Source organism: Felis catus, chromosome A1 (assembly GCF_018350175.1).
Source record: "Felis catus isolate Fca126 chromosome A1, F.catus_Fca126_mat1.0, whole genome shotgun sequence".
Classification (NCBI taxonomy): domain Eukaryota; kingdom Metazoa; phylum Chordata; class Mammalia; order Carnivora; family Felidae; genus Felis; species Felis catus.
This window is the reverse complement of record NC_058368.1, coordinates 113,950,518-113,973,514: the sequence shown is the minus strand read 5'-3', so window position 1 is coordinate 113,973,514 and position 22,997 is coordinate 113,950,518. Positions and strand designations below refer to the sequence as shown.

Below are 22,997 nucleotides of genomic sequence, written 5' to 3'. Positions count from 1 at the left end.
GACCGGCATGAGGTAGTATCTCAGTGTGGCTTTGATTTGTATTTCTCCAGGAGTTGAACTACTTTAAAAAAAAATTCTGTCTGGTTCTGTATTTGTTTCCTCATTTCCTTTTTCTGTAGGGCCCAGTCTTTGGTGTTAAAAACCAAGTTAAATTAAATTTGTCTTATGCACTATTGCTCAATATTTATTATGCCTCCTGCCAGATTTCCTGGAAGCTCTACCCATAGTTGTTTTAGGCAGTGGTCAGTGTTCATGCCTATGGGTCCAGTTTTCTTGTTCCTGAGGAATTTGTGTTGTTTTCCGTAGATACTAGGTAGATAGTAGTGACATTCCTCATTTAGTTCTCTTCAGTATGGCTTGTGTCTTCTGTCTGATTTAAGACTCCAGGCCTCCAAGTAAACAACCTAACTTTACATTTCAAGGAATTAGAAAAAGAAAAACAAACTAAGCGAAGTTATCAGAAGGAACAAAATAAATATTAAAGATTAGAGCAGAGATAAATGAAATGAGACTAAAAAGACAACAGAAGAAAATCATTGAAAGTGATAATTGGCTTTTTGAAAAGGTAAACATAACTTTAGCTAGACTAACCAAGGAAAAAAAAGAGAGAAGACTCAAAATTATATGTGAAAGAGGAGGCATTACAACTTGATACCATGGAAATACAAAAGATTTTAAGAGGCTACTATGAACAATTGTATGCCAACAAATTGGGTAATCTAGAAGAAATGGACAAAATCCTTGAAAAGTACAACTTACCAAGACTGAATCATTAAGAAATAGAAAATCTGAACAGACCAGTAATGATTAAGGAGATTGAATCAGTAATCAGAAATCTCCCAATAAAAAAAGGCCTATGACCAGATGGCTTCACTGGTGAATTCTACCAAATATTCAAAGAAGAATTAATGCCAGTCCTTCTCAATTCTTCCAAAACATTGATGAGAAGGGATCACTCACAAACTCATTTTAACAAGGCCAGCAATTACCTTGATATCAAAGCCAGATAAGGGCACTACAAGATAAGAAAACTGCAGGCCATATTCCTTGTGAATATTGATGTAAAAATTCTCAACAAAATACTAGCAAACTGAATTCAACGTACATTAAAAAGATCATACACATTAATAGACTGAAGGATAAAAATCATATGATCCTCTTAATAGATGCAGAAAGTGACAAAATCCAACATCCTTTTATGATGAAAACTGCCAACAAATTGGATATAGAAGGAACATACCTCATCATAATAAAGGCCGTATATGACACATCTACAGCTGCTATCACATTCCATGATAAAAGGTTGAAAGCTTTTCTTCTGAGGTCAGAAACAAGACAAGGGTACTTACTCTCACCATTCCTGTTGAACAAAAACTGGAAGTCCTAGACAGAGCAGTTAGTCAAAGTGGTGGGCATCCATATAAGAAAGGAAGAAGTAAAATAGTCTCTGCAGATAACAAGATCCTTTTTATAGAAAAACCTAAAGATGCCCCCCAAAAACTTTAGAACTGATAAATTTGGTAAAGTCGCAGGATACAAAATCAACTTATTAAAATCAGTTGCATTTCTATATGCTAACAGTGAACTATCTGAAAAAGAAAGAAAACAGTTCCATTTCCAATAGTGTCAAAAACAGTAAAATATTTAAAAATTTATCCAAGGAAGTGAAGGATCTGTATGCTGAAAACTATTACATGTTATTGAAAGAGATTGAAGAAGACAAAAATAAATGGATAGAAATCTGTTTTATGTATTGGAGGAATTAATATTGCTGGTGTCCATAATACCCAAAGCCATCTATACATTCAATGCAACCTGTATCAAAATTCCAATGCCATTTTTTGCAGAAATAGAAAAAAATTCTACAATTTGTAAGGAGCCAAAAACAACCCTGAATAGCCAAAGCAGTCTTGTAAAAGAAGAACAAAGCTGGAGATACACAGTTTCTGATTTCAAACGATATCACAAACACAGACCATGAACAGAATTGAGAGCCCAGAAATAAACCCACATATATGTCAACTAATATTTGACAAAGAAGCTAAGAATACTTAGTAGAGAAGTAGCCTCCTCAGTAAATGGTGTTAAGAAAACCGGACAGCCACATGAAAAATAATATAATTGGACCTGAATCTTAATCCTCCTCACGGAAGTTAACTTGAAGTGGATTGAAAGACTTGAAAGTAAGACCTAAAACCATACTTCTAGGAGAAAACAGGAAAATCCCATTTTACACATAGAGACATTATTGAGAGGATACCATTTTTAAAGGTCACAGAATCCACAGAAATAATATTTTCCCAGATCTTTGGGCATCCCTTAGCTCAGTTAATTTAACACATAAGATTAACCATTACAATCTTGTTCTTCCATTTTTTCTTTTCTTTTCTTTTCTTTTTTTTTCAAATGGAGCACAATCTGTATATGTTTTGTCAGGAAATTTTTAGTGCAGGTTTAGGCATAGATTTCCCTTTTATTTTTCTTTTAATTTAAAAAATTTCCATTTTTCTTTTTCTTTCTTTTTTTTTTTGAAAAGGAACATATTATAGATCATTTAGAAAATAAATATGAGCAAAAAATCATCTATAATTTTAATACCCAGTGGTTACCATTGTTAACACTTGGGAGAATATTTTTCTTAAAAATATATCTTAACCAGATTTTTTTTCTTTTACCACTATATTGAACAAGTTTTCTTTTTCTTTTTTTTTAATTTGTTTTTTGATTTTAATTAAACTCTCTGTCACACGTGGAGCTCGAACTTATGACCTGGTGATCAAGAGTCACATGCTCTATGGACTGAGCCAGCCAGGTACCCCTGTATTGAACCAGTTTTTCTGTGTTAGAACTGTTCTACAACATTATTTTAAGTGGATGAATGATTTTCTGTATTTTTGGTTAATTTTTGAAAAACCCAGTTCCTGTTGTTAGATGTTTTAAGTATTCAAATCTCTTATGTAAACAGCACCTGCAGTGGTAATGTTTGGAGCAATATGGCATACTGGTCACAAGCATAGACCATGGAGGCAGGCAACCTGGTTTCAAATCTTGGCTCCAGTAGTACAGTTCTGTGACCCTGTACAAGTTAATTAACGTTCCTGCCCTCACTTTTGTCAAACATAAAATGAAGCTAATAATAGTTCCAGGGTTGCTGGCTTGTTAAGGGGATACTAAGTAAAGTCCTTAGAACAGTGATAGCACATGTATTACTGTTGTTAAACACTTGTGCACATTCACAATTATTTCTATAGAATTAGTTCCTTAGAAGTAGAATTACTGATTTCAACAGCATGTAGCATAATAATAATAATAATAATAATAATAATAATACCTCTTCCTTAGATATTGTTTTGAGGCCCTGGCACATAACGAACATTCTGCAACTCCTAGCTATGATTATGATGATGGTGGTGGTGGTGATGAGGAGCTCAGTTACAGGGATATGGCATTAGGTAAGAGAGTCAAACTTTTGTTCTCAATGAAGCTTGCATTCTAGTGGTGTTTAAAGATCATATCAAATTCTAAGGTATTTAATGGTTTTGAATTTTTTTAATTTATGGGGCACCTGAGTGGCTCGGTTGAGTGTCTGACTCTTATTATCAGCTTAGGTTGTAGTCTCACAGTCCTGGGATTGAACCCCACATCGGGATCCGTGCTGAACATGGAGTCTGCTTGGGATTCTCTCTCTCCTTCTATCTCTGCTCCTCCCCAGTCCCCTCTCAAAATAAATAAGTAAACATTAAAATTTTTTTTTTTTTAATTTCTAAGGTATTAAAGGCATGGCTAATTTTTAAAACTGGGGTGGAATGGGTGAGTGAGGGAGAGAAAGGGAGCCTGAAGAGATGCTTTACTGATCTGGGTGAGTTTAATAGGAACTGGAGGGAGGCGTACTTTGTTTTGATGAAGGCCTGGTAAAGCATCTTGCTTGCCATCCAGGGTCTAAGCTAATGAAATGTTATGTAATATTCCAGGGACCTGGGGTTATTTCTTGCACTGTTTTCACATTTTTCCTCCTTCAATTTTAAGCTATTTTAGTTCACATACACATGTTCTATGCAATTTATGAATCACACAATTCACGAGTTTCCTATTCTTTTTACTTCCATGGTAGAGAATGGGCTGTTGGCATGGTAACTAACTAGCCTTCCTCTTCCTTTTGCCTTTTATCGCTCTGCTCTGAGCTTACCAGCAGCTGCTTCTGGGCAGCAGACTCCTAATGGCTCTTTGGTTCCTGATTTACCATCCGGCCACCAAGTGGGGATATGGTCCCTTTTGAAATAGTACCCCAGATCATTCCTGAAAAGGAGAGATAGTCTCTTGTATCCCGTTTTGACAGTTTTAACCTCCCCTTTCACCATCCTTAAAATTTCTCTATCCTCATCCCTTTTTTTTTAAAAGATGATCTGCCACTATGCCTTTTGTTAATAGTAATGAATCATCTTAGTACATTGCTGTTTTTCTTTTTTTTGGTAACAGCTTTATTAAGATATAATTCATGTGATGGGGTACCTAGGTAGCTCATTTGATTGAGTGTCCGGCTCTTGATTTTGGCTCAGGTCATAATTTCGCAGTTCATGAGCTCAAGCCCCATGTCAGGCTCCGTGCTGACAGTGTGGAGCCTGCTTCAGATTCTCTCTCTCTCTCTCTCTCTCTCTCTCTCTCTCTCTGTCTCTCTCTTTCTCTCTCTCTCACTCTCACTCTTTCTGCCCCTGCCTCATGCACATTCTCTCTCTCTCAAAATAAATAAATTTTAAAAACTTAAAGATATAATTCATATGCCATATTTAAAGTGTCAATGGCTTATAGTCACAGAGTTGTGCAACTAACAGCTGATTTTAAAACATTTTCATCATCCCCTCCAAAAAATTCCTGTGTATGTTAGCAATAATCCCATTGTTTTCCCTACCCCTCACCCTTCAGTAATCTACTTTCTGTCTCTATAGATTTGCTTATTTTGGAATTATGTAATAAGCCTTTTGTGACTTCTTTGTCAGCATAATGTTTTCAAGGTTCATCCATGTTGTAGCATGTCTCAGGATTTCATTCCTTTTTATTGCTGAATAATATTGCATTGTGTATATGTACCACATTTGATACCCTTTGGCTGTTATGAATAATGCTGCTGTAAACATTCACGTATACATTTTTGTGTGAATGCATGTTTTCATTTCTTTTGGATATATACCTAAGAGTGGGTTGCTAGGTCACATGATAACTACATGTTTAACTTTTGGAGGAACTGCCAGACTGTTTTCCAAAGCACTGCACCATTTGACATTTCTACCAGCAGTGTACGAAGGTTCCAGTTTCTTTATATCCTTGCCAGTGTTTGTTATTATCTGTGTTTTTGATTACAGCCATCCTGGTGTCTGAGGTGATATCTCATTGTGGTTGTGATTTGTATTTCTCCGATCATTAATGATGTTGAGCATCTTTTTATGTGATCATTGACCGTTTCTATGTCTTGGAGAAATGTCTGTTTAGATCCTTTGTCCATTTTAAAATTGGGTTATATGTCTATTATTGAGTTAAAAGTGTTCAAGTTGTTTATATATTCCAGACACAAGTTTCATATCAGATACATGATTTGCAAAGTTTTTCTTTCCTTGTTCGGGTTTTTTTTAACTTTTTTGATATCCTGATGGTGTCTTTGGAAGTGCAAAAGTTGTAAATTTTGGTGTCTGATTTGTTTTTTTCTTTTGTTGTTTGTGTTTTGATGTCCTATATAACAAACCATTGCCTATTCTGAAGTCATGAAGATATACCCCTATGTTTTCTTCTTAGAGTTTTATAGTTTTAGCTCTTATATTTATTTTTTTGATCTATTCCAAGTTAATTTTTGTATATTATGTGAAGTAGGGGGTCCTTTGTTTTTTTCGTACGTGGATATCCAGTTGTCTGAGCACCATTTGTGGAAAGACAATTTTTCCCCTATTTGAATATATTGGCACCCTGGTCAAAACTCAGTTGACTGTTTTGTGTCACAAAAGAAATCATCAACAAAACAAAAAGGCACTCTATTGAGTGAGAGAAGATATATGCAAAGGATATATCTGATAAGGGGTTTATATCCAAAAGATATAAAGAACTTCTACAACTTAGCACCAGGAAACAAACAACCTGATTAAAAAGGGGCACATAATCTGAATATATTTTTCCAAAGAAGACATACACATGGCCAGCAGGTACATGAAAAGATGCTCAACCTCAGTCATCTTCAGGGAAATGCAATTCACAACCACAATGAGATATCACCTTATACTAGTCAGAATGACTAGTATCAAAAAGACAAGAAATAAGTATTGGCGAGGATGTGGAGAAAAGGAATCCTCGTGCACTGTTAGTGGGAACAGAAATTGGTGTGACCACTGTGGAAAAGAGTGTGGAGGTTTCTCAAAACATTAAAAATAGAAATACCATGGGGACACCTGGGTGGCTGAGTCAGTTAAGTATTGGACTCTTGGTTTCAGCTCAGGTCATGATCTCATGGCTTTGCAGGCTTGAGTCCCACATTGGGCTCTGTGTTTGCATTGCAGAGCATGCTTGGGATTCTCTCTCTCTCCATCTCTCTCTGCCCCTCCCTGACTTGTGCCTGTCTCTGTCTTTCTCAAAATAAATAAATAAACTAAAAAAAAAAAAATAGAAATACCATGAAACCCAGTAATTCCACTACTGATATTTACCCAAAGAAAATGGAAACACTAATTTGAAAATAAATAGGCACCCCTATGTTTATTCTAGCATTATTTACAATAGTCAAGATACAGAAACAACTTAAGTGTCCTTTGATAGATAAATGGATGAAGAAGAAGGTGTGTGTGTGTGTGTGTGTGTGTGTGTGTGTGTGTGTGTGTATAAAATATGGAATATTAGTCATAAAAAAAGAGATCTTGCCATTTGTGACAACATGGATGGACCTAGAGGGTATTATGCTAAATGAAATAAATCCGACAGAGAAAGAGAAATACCATATAATTTCTTTTATATGTGGAATCTAAAAAAAAAAAGAATGAACAAACAAAAAAACAGACACGAACTCGTAAATTCAGAGAACAAACTGGTGATTGCCAGAGTGGAGAGGAGTGGTGGCAAAATAGAAAAGGGCAAAATAGAAAATGGGCAATAGAAATGGGCAAAATAGAGAAAGGGAATTAAGAGGTACAAACTTCCATTTATAAAATAAATAAGTCATGGAGATGGAAGGTATAGCATAGAGAATAAAGTCAATAATATTATAATAGTGTGGTATGGTGCCAGATGGTAGATACACTTATCATGGTGAGTGAGCATTGTGTAATGTGTAGAATTGTCAAACCACTATGTTGTACTCCTGAAGCTAATATAACATTATATGTCAACTATGCATCAATAAAAAACCTTTTAAAAATAAATGATAAAAAAATTTTAAAAATGAATTGACTGTGAGGGTATATTTCTGGATTCTCAATTCTATTCTATTGATCTATATATCTATGGTTATATTATTACTCTGCTATCTTTAGCTTTGTAGTAAGTTCTGAAATTGGGAAGCATGAATCCTTCACCTTATTCTTCTTTTTCAAGATTGTTTTGGCCATTCTAGGTCCCTTGCATTTCTGTATGAATTTTAGGTTTAGCTTGTCAGTTTCTGCAAAGAAGCCAGCTGAGAGTTTGATAGAAATTGGGTTGAAAGTGTAGAACAATTTGGGAAGGTATTGCCATCTTTTTTTTTTTTTAATGTTTATTTATTTTTGAGAGGAGGGGAGGGGAAGAGAGAGGAGGGGACAGGGGATCTGAGGCAGGCCCTGCACTGACAGCAGCGAGCCTCATGCGGAGCTCAAACCAACGAACTGTGAAATCGTGAAATCATGACCTGAGCTGAAGCTGCATGCTCAACTCACTGAGCCACCAAGACGCCCCTGGGGGAGTATTACCATCTTAAAAATACTAAGTTTTTCAATTCATGAACACTGGAAGTCTTTCCATCTATTCAGGTCTTTCTTGATTTTTTTCAACTGAGTTTTACAGTTTTAGAGGACAGGTTTCATGCTTGTTTTGTTAAATTTATTCTTTAGTGTTTATTTTTGATGCTATTTTAAGTGGAATTTTTCTTAATATCATTTTTTGGTTCATTGCATGTGTATAGAAACACAGTAAATTTTGTATATTGATCTTGTATTTTGCAACATTATTTTTTTATTAGAGAGAGAGCACAAGCAGGGGAGAGGGGCAGAGGGAGAGAGAGAATCTTAAGCAGGCTCTATGCTCAGAGCATAGACAGAGTCAGAGCCTGATGCAAGGCTTGATCCCATGATTCTGGGATCATGACCTGAGTTGAAATCAAGAGTCAGACGCTCAATCAACTGAGCCACCCAGGCACCCTTGCAACCTTCTTAAACTCATTTATTTGTTTTAATATTTTTTTAGTGGATTTCTTATAGGATTTTCTATATACAAGATCATGTCATCTGTGAATATTGTTTTATTTCTTCTTTTCCAATTTGCATGTCTTCCATTTTCATGTTCTATTTCATTTTCATTTTCTTTTCTTTTTTTTTTTTTATAATTTTTTTTTCAACGTTTATTTATTTTTGGGACAGAGAGAGACAGAGCATGAACGGGCGAGGGGCAGAGAGAGAGGGAGACACAGAATAGGAAACAGGCTCCAGGCTCTGAGCCATCAGCCCAGAGCCCGACGCGGGGCTCAAACTCACAGACCGCGAGATCGTGACCTGGCTGAAGTCGGACGCTTAACCGACTGCGCCACCCAGGCGCCCCTCATTTTCATTTTCTATTTCACTTTCTTGCCTACTTGCCCTACCTAGCCTCCCTAATCTTATCTTCCTTATTTGGTATAGTTAGTCATTCCTTACTTTTTGTAGACCTCTCTTCGCTTGTCTTGTCAGACACCATACGTTTTGGGTTTTCCTCCTATTTCACTAGTTACTTTATTGTTTCTTTAGCTGGCTCTTTCTCTTTCCTCCAACCTCTTAACTATCTCCCACCTTTGAAATTAAGACTTACGAATCCATTTGCCTACTTGATAAACCCCATGTAGATGTCTGATATGCAGCTCAAATTTAGCCTTAGGAAGGTTAACTTAACTGCTAATCCTAAATGAAATGTTTTATGGGAAAAAAAGAGAAAGAAATATTAGTGTTCACGGAATGTTTACTATTAGCACTATTCTTTATCTTGTTCACAACATATCTGAATTCTGATACTCAGGGGACATGAACCCTGGTCAGTTTGATTCCAGAGCCTGAGCTCCTTCCGAATAGCTATCACAAAGTGGATAGCCCTGTTTTTCTCTTGTTGAGATTGTTTTTTGGAGTAGTGTGTGACAGCTCAGGAATAAAGAATCCTATAGGATTTCTAGTAAATGGAATTAGAAATGCTTGCCAGCCATGTCGTGCTTTAGAGCTGCTGCTTCTCTCTTCTATATAGAGTGGATACACAGAGATGTCTCAGTGTGCAGACAGGCTTTACCATTCCCAGGGAAAGCCTACATTGAGTTTTGGGTGAGTTTCTGGGTCACTTTCCTAGATTTCTCTAGCCTTGAGATACACTTCTCATCAGAACTATTCTCCTGTATTTGCTTAACTGGATTCTCCACCTTTAAACCTCATTCCCTCTTGTCTCTTTTCCTTTGTTCATGAACTATCAGCTCCTCTGGGTTTGTGCAAGATATCCCATTCTGACATTTGCCTTTTCAGCACCTGGCTCAGCATTTGCTCAGCATTTCTGACTCATCTGTTTTGCTTTCCTTGTTAAAATGCTGGTTACAAGAACAACAACAAAATTACACTTTTTTGGTCAGTTCTTTTTAATTGAAGTATAGTTGACAAATGACTTGTACTTTTAAAGAGTAGTGATAACTCCTTTTTCTCTTTAAAATAGTCAATGAAAGTGAAATGAAAATGTCCAAGATAAGTCTGTTCATGTTGTGACTACATTTTTACAATCCATTTTGTCCAGATTAAAAACTAGCCTGTTCTCAGGTGGCATCTGCAATCTCATTTGGTCCCCACGATGGATGTCCTGAGGCAGCTAAAAAAGATGAGAAAACTGGTGAGATCCTTTGTCCATGTTCTCATAGCCAGTTAAGGGCAGAGCCAGTTCTCTTCCCAGCTGAGCTGGTTTGTTCTGATAAAATTTGTCTTTAGAGTCTGCTGTCCACTGTAGTGTGAGGTCCCATTCCCAGGTTTTGCCTCTTGGCACTCAGAGGTGTCACCCTTCCCTGATGCCCCCTCACAGGGACTTTATTCCATAGGCTGAAACTTTCCTGATCACCTTTCAGTATTGGGGTTAACTTATCTTCTGATTTTTTGTTCCTAAGTATGAGCCAATCATGGGGCATTGTGGCACCAATCCAGAATGAGAACTAGATTCAAGACTCTGCCTTCTGTGGCACCTCTCTGAGCTTCATAGACCAGATGAACTCTAAGGGCATTTACAGCTCCAGTCTTGTCATGCTTCATGATTCTATTTTCTCTGATAAGCAATCCTGCACTAACGTCTGAATAGTTGGCAAAGGTTTAATATGTCACTCCAGGGATGGCAAATAGGTAGCTTATCTCCTATTGATCAATCATGGAAGACTCATTAAAAAAATTTTTTTTAATCTTTATTTTAGGGGGGGGGGCAGAGTGTGAGCAGGGGAGGAACAGAGATAGAGGGAGACCCAGAATCTGAAGCAGGCTCCAGGCTCTGAGCTGTCGGCACAGAGCCCACCGGGGGGCTCGAACCCATGAGCCGTGAGATCATGACCTGAGCCGCTCAACTGACTGAGCCACCGGGTGCCCCAATGGCAGACTCATTCTCTTCATCTCATCCCTGTTAAATGGATCCCATCATGATTCAAACTTCTCAATCCAGTATTGTGTGCTAAGTAGCCACTGCCAGTGGATCACAGTTGACATGAGTTTGTCCTGACTTCCCTCTGCATCTAGTGCTTCACTCTGAAGGAGGGATTAGTGGTGACCAGGATAACACAGACTTTAGGAAGATGGGTTCTGCGGTTCAGCTGCCTGCATTCACATCCTTTTTCCACTGCTCCCTTTTTGTGTGACTTTGAGAAAGTTACTTAACTTCTCTGGACCTCACTTTCCTTTTTTGTAATATGCAACATAACAACCATACCTCATGGGGTTTTAGACAGGATTAAATGCAATAATATGTATAAAAGAGTGCTTAGAACAGTGCCTAGCATATGTAACTCAATAAATTCTTACTATTGGAAGGCTGGTGGGGGAAAAATCCTTAGACTGACACTTTGTGGTGCCCTTTCTATCCTTCAAAGTGGTCTGATGTTCATTCTGTCTATAAGTGTGGATTGATCCCATTTCAAAGTTTATTTAGTCAGTAAAAATTTAGGGCTTTCTTTAGGCTAGGCTTGCAGCCAGGTGTTTAAGATATAATAAACAAGTTCCTTTCAGAGCTTGCAGTGTAGTGGGGATGACAAATAGTTTGTTTTGAAGGTAGTTACAGTATCCTTAATAATTGCAGCGATTGGAGCTTGCACAGGGAGCAGCCTTCTTGGTGATAATGTTAAATCTGGGTGGGAAGATTAATACTTGAGTTGTCCCGATCTGGCTGGCCTCTTGTCAGTGTTTCATAGGTATTAGGTCCCTTGGGGAATTGTTAATGCTTGTTTTCGTGGGCAGCACATCTCAGTGGCATGCTCATGCTCCTTGGCATTCACTCAGTCCCTCGACTGACTGCCCCAGGATTTTCCCATTGCTCTCTGAGCTGCTGTCCCTCTGTCTCAGTCAGAGCTGAAGGAGCCGAGGAGCAGAGATGTGAAGACAAATGAAAGAACCCTGAATTTGCAGCGCCAGAGTAGCTAGGTCTCTCTGTGCGCCTTAGGAAAGCATGAATAGCCCAACTTATCAGAGATTTGGGAGAGTCGATGAGTTCATCCCCCTGCCTAACTCAGGATAGGGCAAATGTCTGCGACAGTCTTATATGGTAGCGGTGTGGAATCTGGGCGGGAGAAAAAATATCCTTGTGTGGCTGGGGGTGGGCATTGGTGCTGTGACCCATGCTGTCCCCTCACTGGTGTTTTACAGTAAACAGCTGTTGTGTGACGTGATGATTGTGGCAGAAGATGTCGAGATAGAAGCCCACCGTGTGGTCCTGGCAGCCTGCAGCCCCTACTTCTGTGCGATGTTCACAGGTATGGCGAGGGGCTAATGATAACCCATGATTATGGGGCTGCAGCCCCAGTGAGAGATATTTTGGGTGGTGGCCTGAGGGGAGGCAGGAGACAGAATGCTATGACACTCACTGTAAGGAGCTTCTGTGTATCAGATGCTATGTTTTGCACCATGGGGGACTTGGTGGAACCAGCCAGGCATGCAGCCTCTTGTCTACTATGAGGAAAAAAGAGGTAGAACCATAGAGTTGATTAGTTCTCACACTTCAGCATGCATCATAATCATGTAGGGGAGCTTTTAGAAGTGTAGGCTCTTGGGCTTATCCCCACACCTCTGTTCTTTCATTTTGCAGATGAGAAACACTGAGGCTGACAAAAAGGGAGGGACTTGCCCAAGATCACATAGGAAATGAGTGGAGCTTGGCTTCTTGATGCCTGGCCCATTGCTGGACCAGCTTGTCCTTGCCTGGCCATTCCTACCAGGCAAGGTCTGCAAACCCTCTTGAGACTTTACAGGAGTGTGGAAGAGATTTGGGAGAAGTGATGGCAGGGCTTGGAGGGGAGAGGAGAGTAAGATAGGAATTTTCACCATCTGGCACCTTTGCAAACTCTCTAGAGGGTCCCTGTTTCCTGTATATGCCCAATAGTCCTGTCCAGCTATTTCACATGTGAGACTGAAGGCCTTGAAACCCACGGAGCTTTCTGTCTGTAGTGCCTCACAGCACCTCCCCTGCTCACTGAAGACCAGTTGTGCCTGCTGAGACCCTCAGGCTGGGTCAGGTGTCCCTTCCCCACGTTCCCCAAGTACCCATTGCTGCTTGTGAGTGTGGTCACTATCACTCCTGTGTTGCTGTCTGTTTTCTGGCATCCTCAGTGCCTGTGCTGTGACGTCTTGTGTATCGGCGGCTTCTCATCCTGCAGATTACAGGTCATGTGTCTCCCCAGAGGGGCCTCCTCTGACCACCTGTGCCATGGTTCCTCACTAAGTTCCCTTCTGTCCCATAACTTGAATACATAGTTTTTCCTAACGTTTATCCCTACCTGAAAATCCTTTTGTTGGTTGTTGATTTTTTTTTTTTTAATCTGTCTCTCCTCACTAGACTGTAAGCTCCTTAAGGACAGGAGTCTTGTTGGACCTGTTTGCTACCATATCCTAAGCATCTGGTACACGACCAGAGTCAAATGTATTTTAAATGAATGAATGAAATGTCTCCATAGTTGATTATGAGCTTTGGGCACTTGAGGGCCATGTCTTGTCACTGCTGCATCCTCAGAGCCAACCACAGGGCATGGTATTTAGTAGGAGACAGTAAATAAATGAAGCTTAAAAAGAATGAAGGTGGGCTTGCTAAGAATGGGTGAGTGCAGGCACCCTGTTTTTGCTGAGTAGGCTCTTTCCCTTCTCCTAATATAGTATGTGGCCTCTCATGGGCAAGAGTGGTTCTAGTTGGGGGTGACTTAGTGATTGTGTTTTGAGAGTTCCTCACATGTGGACTCCCCTTTGGCTCATTGTGTGAAGGAGCTGTAACTCAGGTAAGTGGATCAAGCCACTCTTCCATCACCTTGAACCTTGGGTCAGGAATTAGCAGCCTGGAAAATGTAGTTGTGAAAACCAGTGAATTTCACTACCTGGAAATTTTGAGCTGCATGCTCTTTGAAGTAGTTTCAAACTCTAGTAGCAAGGTTTTTATGTCCTTGTTTACCTCTCTCATTCATCTGTCTATTTTAAAAAAATAATTCATTTTGTTTGCAATAATTATTTGGTTGCAACTTCACTAAGTAGCTCTGCCATTCATCGTTTTCTTGTGTATGTGGTTTAGAAAGTCCAGTATTGAGAGAGGAAATCTGTTTGGAATTGCGATGAATTGTAGTGTTGCATGATTTTAGAAACATAAAGAATCTGAATGCTTCTGGAGCAGATGTTGGATTCTAGTCATTAAAGGGAGGAAAAAATCAAGAAGAAACAGTCTAATGTGATGCCCAGCTCAAGTCATCTGTTGAATCTGGTTACTGTCCATCCTTTCATCCTTCCATCCAGCCAGCCAGCCAGCCATATCTGTCTGTCTTTCTACTCACCCATGTACCTCTTCAAACACTACTCACATATGTAGATTGCAGAAAAGAAATTAGAGAATGTGGACAAGCAGAAAAAAAAATATATGTAATACATCATCTAGATAAGATTATAGTTCATATCCTTTCAGATTTTATATTTATAAATATATACACATACGACATAAAATTTTAATATAGGGGCACCTGGGTGGCTCAGTCAGTTGAGCATCTGACTCTTGATTTTTGGCTCAGGTCATGATCCCGGGGTTGTGGGATCGAGCCCCATATCTGGCTCTGTGTTGAACATGGTAGCTTGGTAGCTTGAGATTCTCTCTCTCTCCCTCTGCCCCTCTCCCTTGTTTGTGCTCGCTCGCTCTCTCTAAAAAAATAAAAAAATAAAAAATACCTAAAAAAATAAAAAATTTAAAAACCCACCAAAATAAAATTTTAATATAAATGAGCCATTTTGTATATACATAGTTGATGTAATGTGTATACTTAAAAAAAATTACTGTTCATCTTCCTGGGATGTTCTTCCCCCTGCCTCTTTGCCTGTCTAACTCCTATTCATCTCTCATTACTGCTTAAGCAACACTTCCTCAGGTAGACTTTCCCATGATCCCCTTGGATTAGGTTAAATTCTTTTGTTATTTACTCTTGTGATACCATACGTTATGCTTGTCTTTAGTATCACTGCTTATTTCATTACTTTCTCAATATCTGATTGCTCTGGTCAGTCAGTTAAGAACTCTACCTTAATTCACTGCTATCTCCCCACTGCCTACCTGGATCTTCCATGTAGTAGGTGCTCAGTGAAAATTTGCTTAATCGAACCATTGGTCTGTGGTCAGTATATTTTCACATCAGTGAAATCACATCTACGTCATAATTTCAATGGTTTCGTAAGATTCCATCATATATGTCCAAGTCAAAAATTGATTTCCATTTTGGTTAGAAATTCTAATTCTTTCTAATATTTTGCTATTATAAGTAATACTGTCATGGGTATCTTTGCTTCTTAATATTTATTTATGTTATAATTATTTCCTTAGAATAGACCCCTAGAATAGGGGTGTGCACATTTTGAAGATTTGAGACACATGTCACAAATTCACATTTCCTAGAACAGTTGGACCAGCTTATGCTTCCATCGGCATTTTGTGAGATTTGTGTATTTTTTGAGGCCCCTTGATTTGGCTTAAACCTTGGTAAGCAAGTTTAAAGAGTAACATTGTAAAATTTTGTTCTAATTATCAGATTCAGCTTCAGAATTCATAAACTTAATCATGAAAAGGCCCAGCTGACTGTTTTTTCTTTCAAAAATTTAGATAATTTATTTTATTTTGTTTTTAATTTTAAATCCAAGTTAGTTAATGTATAGTGTAATAATGATTTCAGAAATAGAATTTAGTGATTCATCACTTACATATATCACCCAGTGCTCATCCCGACTGGTGTCCTCCTTAATTCTCATCACCCCTTTAGCCCTTCTCCCGACCCTCCTCCCTCCATCAACTCTGTTTGTTCTCTGTATTTAAGAGTCTCTTATGGTTTGCCTCCCTGTTATCTTATTTTGCCTTCCTTTCCCATATGTTCATCTGTTTTGTTTCTTAAATTCTGCATATGAGTGAAATCATATGATATTTGTCTTTCTCTGACTTATTTTGCTTAGCATAATACATTCTAGTTCCATCCATGTTATTGTAAATGGCAAGCTTTCATTCTTTCTTATTACCAAGTAATATTCCATCATATATGTATGCCACATCTTCTTTATCCATTCATCAACCGATGAACATTTGGGTTCTTCCCATACTTTGGCTATTGTCGATAGTGCTGCTATAAACATTGGGGCGCATGTGCCCCTATGAATCAGCACACTATGTGTGCATGTGCCCCTATGTATCCTTTGAATAAATACCTAGTAGTGCAATTGCCAGGTCATAAGGTAGTTCTATGTTTAATTTTTTGAGGGACCTCCATACTGTTTTCCAGAGTGGCTGCACCAGTTTGCATTCCTACCAGCAGTGCAAAAGTGTTCCCCTTTCTCCACATCCTCACCAACATCTTTTGTTGTCTGAGTTGTTCATTTTATCAGCTGACTCTTGTTAAGTCCATTTCTATCAGCATGTTTAAGGCCAAAATGAAAAAGAAACACTCGTGACGTTCTTCTGACTTGAGTGGTGTGATTATGATCTTTTTATTCGGGCTTAAAGTGTTTTTACTTTTTTGTCCTCTGAGTTCATATTGCCCAAATGTCCCAGATATCAACCCTGCTCTTTGACCATGTTCTGCACAGAATAACTTGGGATAAATGTGACAGTGAGGTCTGAGTGCCCAGAGGAGAGTGTTGAGAGGCAGCCAGCTTGCAAGAAGATTCAGGATGGGCTGTCACTCAAACTGCTCAGCACTCCTTTAGCACAGGGATTAGAGAGGCCAGCAGTGCTATGTTCTGCCCATCTTCGTCCTGTGAATAGGGAATACTTTAGATTGCCCTGCTTCCTCCCCATCTAGCTCCTCCATCCCTAGGGAAGCACATTTTACCAAAATAGCCTAGTCAGTTTTTTTCTCTCTCTTTTTTTTTTGTCCTTTACTATGGGTTCTGTGTACTAGAGTATTTCCACTCCATATGGGTCCCTACGTGTCATCTGAGTACATTAAAAACAGCCCCATCTTATGGTGTTAAAGGAACTGGGTTTTAAAGAATATGTGGGCTCAGGGTATTAATGCCCCATCATCACTTGATAGAGGTGTGGGGTTGCTTGCTTTCCTGGGCTCTCTGTGGTTCTTGGGGATGTCGAGGTACAACGTCTTAAGGTATGGCCTGAGGATTTAAAGAAATTTAAGATCTACTCTTTTAGTCCAGGTCACTCTCATCTTTCACCTAATTTCCTGCAGCAGCTTTGGTACTAGTCAACCTGCCTCCTATTTTGTTCCTTCAACCCCAGCCTGTTCTCTACACTGTAGCTATAGTGACTTTCCAAAAAATCAATCTGATGCATCCCTCACCTGCTTAAAATCTGTCAGGGGCTTTTGAAGGGGCACATGCACCACAATGTTTATAGCAGCACTATCAGCAATAGCCAAATTATGGAAAGAGCCCAAATGCCCATCAACTGATGAATGGATAACAAAGATATGGTATATATGCACAGTGGGATATTGCTCAGCCATCAAAAAGAATGAAATCTTGCCATTTACAATAACATGGATGGAACTAAAGTATATGATGCTAAGTGAAATAAGTCAGAGAAAGGTAAATAACACATGATTTCACTCATATGTGGAATTTAAGAAACAAAACAGGTGAACATAGGGGAAGGGAAGGAAAAGTAAGATAAAAATAGAGAGGGAGGCAAACCATAAGAGAGTCTTAAATACAGAGAACAAATTGAGGGTTGCTGGAGGGGTGTTGGGTTGGGGGATGGGCTAAATGGGTGATGGGCACTAAGGAGGACACTTGTGGGGATGAGCACTGAAACCATTATTACACTATATGTTAACTAACTTGGATTTAAGTAAAACTAAAAAAAGCCATGTGTCATGAAATCCATGTTTAAATGCACATCATTTTCAGAAATGATCGTAGTTAAGATTTATTTAATACTAAAAACTAAAAGAAAGTAATTGGCTTAATCATTCCGCCATTTGAACCAGCATAGAGTATCCTTTGAATCAATATTTTGATCCTGGTCTGATCCCTTGTTAACATAACCTGATAGCTGAAAGAAAAAAAAATCCGTCAGGGGCTTTCCATTACTTTCAGGGTGCAGTCTGAACTCCTTGGCATGGCCCACAAGGCCTTCCATTTGCCTAGATTCTGTTTCTGTCTCCAGCCTTGACTCCCCATTACTCTCTCTCTCTCTCTCTCTCTCTCTCTTCTCACCGCCCCCCCCCCCCCCCATTCCTCTCTTTGCTGTGCTTCTGCCACATTCAGCTTCTTGTGGGCCCAGAACAGGTCCTGTTATTTCTTGCCTCCAGACCTTTACATACACTACTACTGTCTTTGCCTGGAATATTGATTCTTCCCTCATACTCCCTTCTCTCCTAACTAACCATGACTCCTTCTCCAGATCTCACTTTAGATCTGTGGTTCTAAACCATGATGAATCAATCTGATGAAAACAATGGATTGTCTTCTCCCCAGTGGCAAATACGGGTTCCTGTGTACTATTCATTTTGCATACAGGTCAGGGTGCAGGAATCCCTGCTTAACAACTCTTTAAGCTAAGCCCTCTTTTCTAGTATTTAACACATTTCATAATTGTTGGTTTACTTGTGTCTCTCCCCACTGGACTGAGCTCCATGAGGGCAGGGACATAACTTATTCATGGTTGTGTCCTCTGGTCCAGCACAGTGCTTGGCACATAGGGACTGCTTGATATGTGTTTGTTGAATGAATGAATGAATGAATGAACAAATATCTGCCCTTGAATGGATCATGTTCTTTTTGGAGGAATAGGACATGCATGGTAACAGATGACAGGCAGAAGTGGAAGAGGCTAGAAAGATGTGCGACTAACACATTTTCTGAAAATGAATAAATCAGGAGACTATAGATGCTGGAGAGGATGTGGAGAAATGGGAACCCTCTTGCACTGTTGGTGGGAATGCAAACTGGTGCAGCCACTCTGGAAAACAGTGTGGAGGTTCCTCAAAAAATTAAAAATACATCTACCCTACGACCCAGCAATAGCACTGCTAGGAATTTACCCAAGGGATACAGGAGTGCTGATGCATAGGAGCACTTGTACCCCAATGTTTACAGCAGCGCTTTCAACAATAACCAAATTATGGAAAGAGCCTAAATGTCCATTAACTGATGAATGGATAAAGAAATTGTGGTTTATATACACAGTGGAATACTACTTGGCAATGAGAAAGAATGAAATATGGGCTTTTGTAGCAATATGGATGGAACTGGAGAGTGTTATGCTAAGTGAAATAAGCCATACAGAGAAAGACAGATACCATATGTTTTCACTCTTACGTGGATCCTGAGAAACTTAAGACCATGGGGGAGGGGAAGGAAAAAAGAGTTAGGGAGGGAAGCAAACCATAAGAGACTCTTAAAAACTGAGAATAAACTGAGGGTTGATGGGGGGTGGGAGGGAGGGGAAAATGGGTGATGGTCATTGAGGAGGACACCTGTTGGGATGAGTATTGGGTGTTGTATGGAAACCAATTTGACAATAAATTTCATATTAAAAAAAAAAAGAAAATTCAAATCTGAGGTGGTTGGGCTGGGCCTCTTGGCAAAAGCAGAGGAGGATGGCTCTTGGGTTGACCTTGAAGATGGAAGGACATATAGAGCTCATGTTTTGTTTTATTTTGACAGAGTAGTCGAGGTGAGGAAAGGAGCAAGAATGACCAAGCCTTTGTTGGTTTCTGCTCCTCAGGAATTACTGGAATCCATGGAATTATGAGATATCAAGGAAAGCCCCTTTTTTTCCTTTTCTTCTTTTTCCTCCAACAAGTATTTTTTAAGTGCTTGTTATATGCCAAGCACTTTGTTAGGTGTTGAGGATATCTTGGCAAATGAGCTTGACAAGATCTTCTCCCTCTTGGTTCTTGTTTGCTAGGTCTTACATACTAAGTTGTCCTTAGAATTTGGACCAAGGCCTTGTTTGGGAATACTTTTATCAAGGTCATTAGTTAGGGTTAGGTTTAAATTATCCAGGGATTTGTGAGAAATGACATGCGGTCTAGAGTTAGGCCAAGATTCAAATCCCAGCCCTGCCTCTCACAGCCATATGCAAATACCTTTTGAAATGCCAGTTCTATAGTTTATAAAATGGAAATAATATCTACCTCCTGGGGTTGTTAGAAGGATTGAATGAAATAACGTGTATAAACCCTTGGCAGAGGTTCTGGCACACGGTAGCAGCTATTACTGCTACCACTTTCAGAGTCTGTTTAAGCTGAAGCCTTAGTTTGGTGCAGTAATCTCTGTTGGTTTATAAGAAATAATGTTGGATTTTACAAGTCTGTGTGATTTATACCGGTTTCTAATATCCTATAAGGGAACTTTCTTAAAATAGATTTTGGTTTTTGAGGCCATAGTTTTTCCTTCACGTGGTTTTCCCGTTTGCTTATTGAAGTTTAAGTATTTAATATAGAAAGTTAGAAATTTTGGAGCCATGTAAAGAAGCAGGAAAAAAAATCTCCCAAAGTTCCACCATCTGTGTCTGATTGTTTGCTATACATTTGACTAAGAATGATCTTGCATCCCCCAGAAAAATAAAACTTTTGCCCATATATACTGGTAACTTCATGTAATTTCAGGAGTTTCTACTTGTTTACCCCAAAGTTACAAAACTGATTGATCTTATTCTCAAGTACAACTTCCACAGAGAGAAAACCATCAAGCCAGGCTCTGATTTCGCACTCACATAAGGGCTTCTGAATCCCTTGGTTCTTGCAGTCAGGTGTTTCTTTTTTTTCAGTCTTTTTTCTAAGGCCCAAGTTCTTAAACTAAGAATTGGCTGTCTGTAATTATCGTTTGCATTATAATTATCAGCTGGACTCTTACTGATGAATTTCTTAATAGCTGTTTAGAAAGGTAAGTTGAACTTTTGATTTTCTTGGGTGTGGATTTTTATTTTATGTGTCTTGGAGTAAACTCAAGAGAGATTGTGAGAGCCTGTCTAATGGGTGCAGTAGAAATCCCCTATCTTTTCCTCTTTCCCCTTTGCCAGTTTGCCCTGCCTCAAGGCTCTTTGTGCTGAGGCCTTTTCACTGACTTCTACCGGTAATCAGAGAGAAGACAGAACAGGGTGGAGGGTCTCTGGTCTACCTGGTCTGATGGTGGAAGGAGTGGGCAGAATTTGGAATGATTTTCCTCCCTCTTCCAGACTCATTCAAATCTCTAACTGTGTTGGGCTGGGAACTGTAGATTGGTGGAGGAATCATGTGCTGCCCATGCAGCTTGGAGGTGGGCGTCTGCAGCCCACACGCTGTACTGTACTTTATTTTCTTGGCTCCAGCACCCAAATTCCACAGAGAGAAAACAACTACCCGGGCTCTGTTTTCATACTCACATAAGAGCTTCTGAATCCCTGTTTCTTGCAGTCAAGTTGCCCTTTATTTCAGTCTACAAAGACACATGTCTAGCCTGTCTTTTCCTACTGGAATCAGCAGCCCTTGTTGGATGAGTTTGGCTGTAGACAAACCCATGTGCTGTGTAAGAGGGCAGGCTGGGGAAAGGGGCCTCATTTCTGTGCACATGTGGTACCGCTGCTGCCCTAGTTCACAGGCTCTGTCCTTTTCTTTGTTGGATTATTATCAGGGCCTCCCAACTGTTTTCCCTGCCTCTGATCCAGCTTCCACCGTGCATCCAAAATTTCATTCAGAAATACCCATCTGTTGATGTCATTCCCCTGTTTAAAACCTTCCAGTGGTGCTACTCCTAGGATCAAGTCCAAACTCATTTGCGTGGCTTACAGGGCTCTGCAAGCCCCGGCTGCTGCCTCCCTCTCCAGCTTCTTCTCACTGGCACCCCATACCAGCCTCTCACTCTTCTCCAGATTTATCCTTTTGGCACTTTCCTGCCTTTACAACTTATGGCTCCTGCAACCGGCTCATCCTTCCTCACCTTTGCTGCCCGTGGAAATACCCAGCTTAAGTGTGACCTCCTACTAGGATGGCTTCCCAGGGCTTGTTTGCTCCATCTTTTGCATTCTTGGGATTTAGTAGAGGATCGTGAGTAGAGTGTGGGCTCTGGAGTCACACTCACTGGTTTCAGTCCCAGCCTGGCCCCTTCCTAGATGTGTAACTGTGGGCAAAATGAATACCCACCCTCCTGTGCCTCAGTTTCTTCATCTGTGAACTGGGGATAGTATTAATGAAACTCCTAGGTTGTTGTGAAGATTGAAAGAGGTGCCACTTTAAAGTGCTTAGCCCATTGCTTAGCCGTAGTTAGCACTCGATAAATGTTACTTTGTATTGTTGTTGTTATACTGGCATGTTATTTATATCTCCATTAAGCTCCTATTGCCTCATATATTTTTATATATCTGCCCTGCTAAACTGTGTGCTCCTTGAGGGCAGGTGCATATCTTGTTCACTTTTCTGGGCCCTGTATGTACAGGTTTATAGTAAATGTTGGTTGAATGAGTTACTACTGCACACAGATTTGCCTGCAAAATGGGAATGGGCAACAGACAGAGTGAGGAATGCGTAGAGTTGGGTTTGCAGATGATCACAGACCCAAAGTTGATGTGCCCTTGAGGTCAGCTGTTTTATCCTCCTCCATGCCTGAATCCCTTCTGCCACCTCCCAGCGCTTTTATGCTGCCAACACAGGGCAGGAGGCTATGTGAAAGTTAAGCACCAAGTTCGTGACCGTTTTGGTTTTGTTTTGGACTGTAGGTGACATGTCTGAGAGTAAAGCCAAGAAGATAGAAATCAAGGACGTGGATGGGAGGACGCTGAATAAGCTGATTGACTACATCTATACGGCAGAAATCGAGGTGACTGAAGAGAACGTCCAGGTAAACTCAACCCCAGCTAATCGCTCACCACGCACTATTATTGCATCATTTCATTGAACCCTAGCGACAACTCATTTGGTAGCTGGAGAGGAAGCTAAAGCTCCAAAGAGGTTAGGTGACTTGCCCTGCGTCACATGGCCTTTAGTTGGGTGAAAGACCCTCACACCCATGCCTGTCTGATCATGGCACCCATACTCTTAACCGCTAAGCCGTCATGCCTCTAAATGAGCTTGGGCACCAGAGCAAAGTCTGTAACTCATGTTGGTTCAAACTCTGGGTGAAGGGTGACCCCACTTCTCCCCAGTCATCATCTCA

The 22,997-nt window shown here is 39.8% G+C and overlaps 1 protein-coding gene across 20 annotated transcripts in view; it reads left to right on the top strand.

Annotated features, from left to right (window-relative positions):
- The window catches only part of KLHL3 (kelch like family member 3), a 282,390-nt gene that overhangs the window by 183,585 nt on the left and 75,808 nt on the right, over nt 1-22,997 (top strand). For 14 of the 20 annotated variants that reach the window (XM_019832598.2, XM_019832575.2, XM_019832593.2 and 11 more), the window contains 2 exons: nt 12,051-12,157; nt 22,561-22,682. In XM_019832598.2, coding sequence (XP_019688157.1) covers nt 12,073-12,157; nt 22,561-22,682 — 207 coding nt within the window. In that variant the 5' untranslated portion in view covers nt 12,051-12,072. Of the gene's footprint in view, nt 1-3,342; nt 3,453-9,957; nt 10,051-12,050; nt 12,158-12,489; nt 12,625-22,560; nt 22,683-22,997 lie in introns of all 20 variants that reach the window. The other 6 variants (XM_045059495.1, XM_045059493.1, XM_045059480.1 and 3 more) reach the window with 5 other exon arrangements.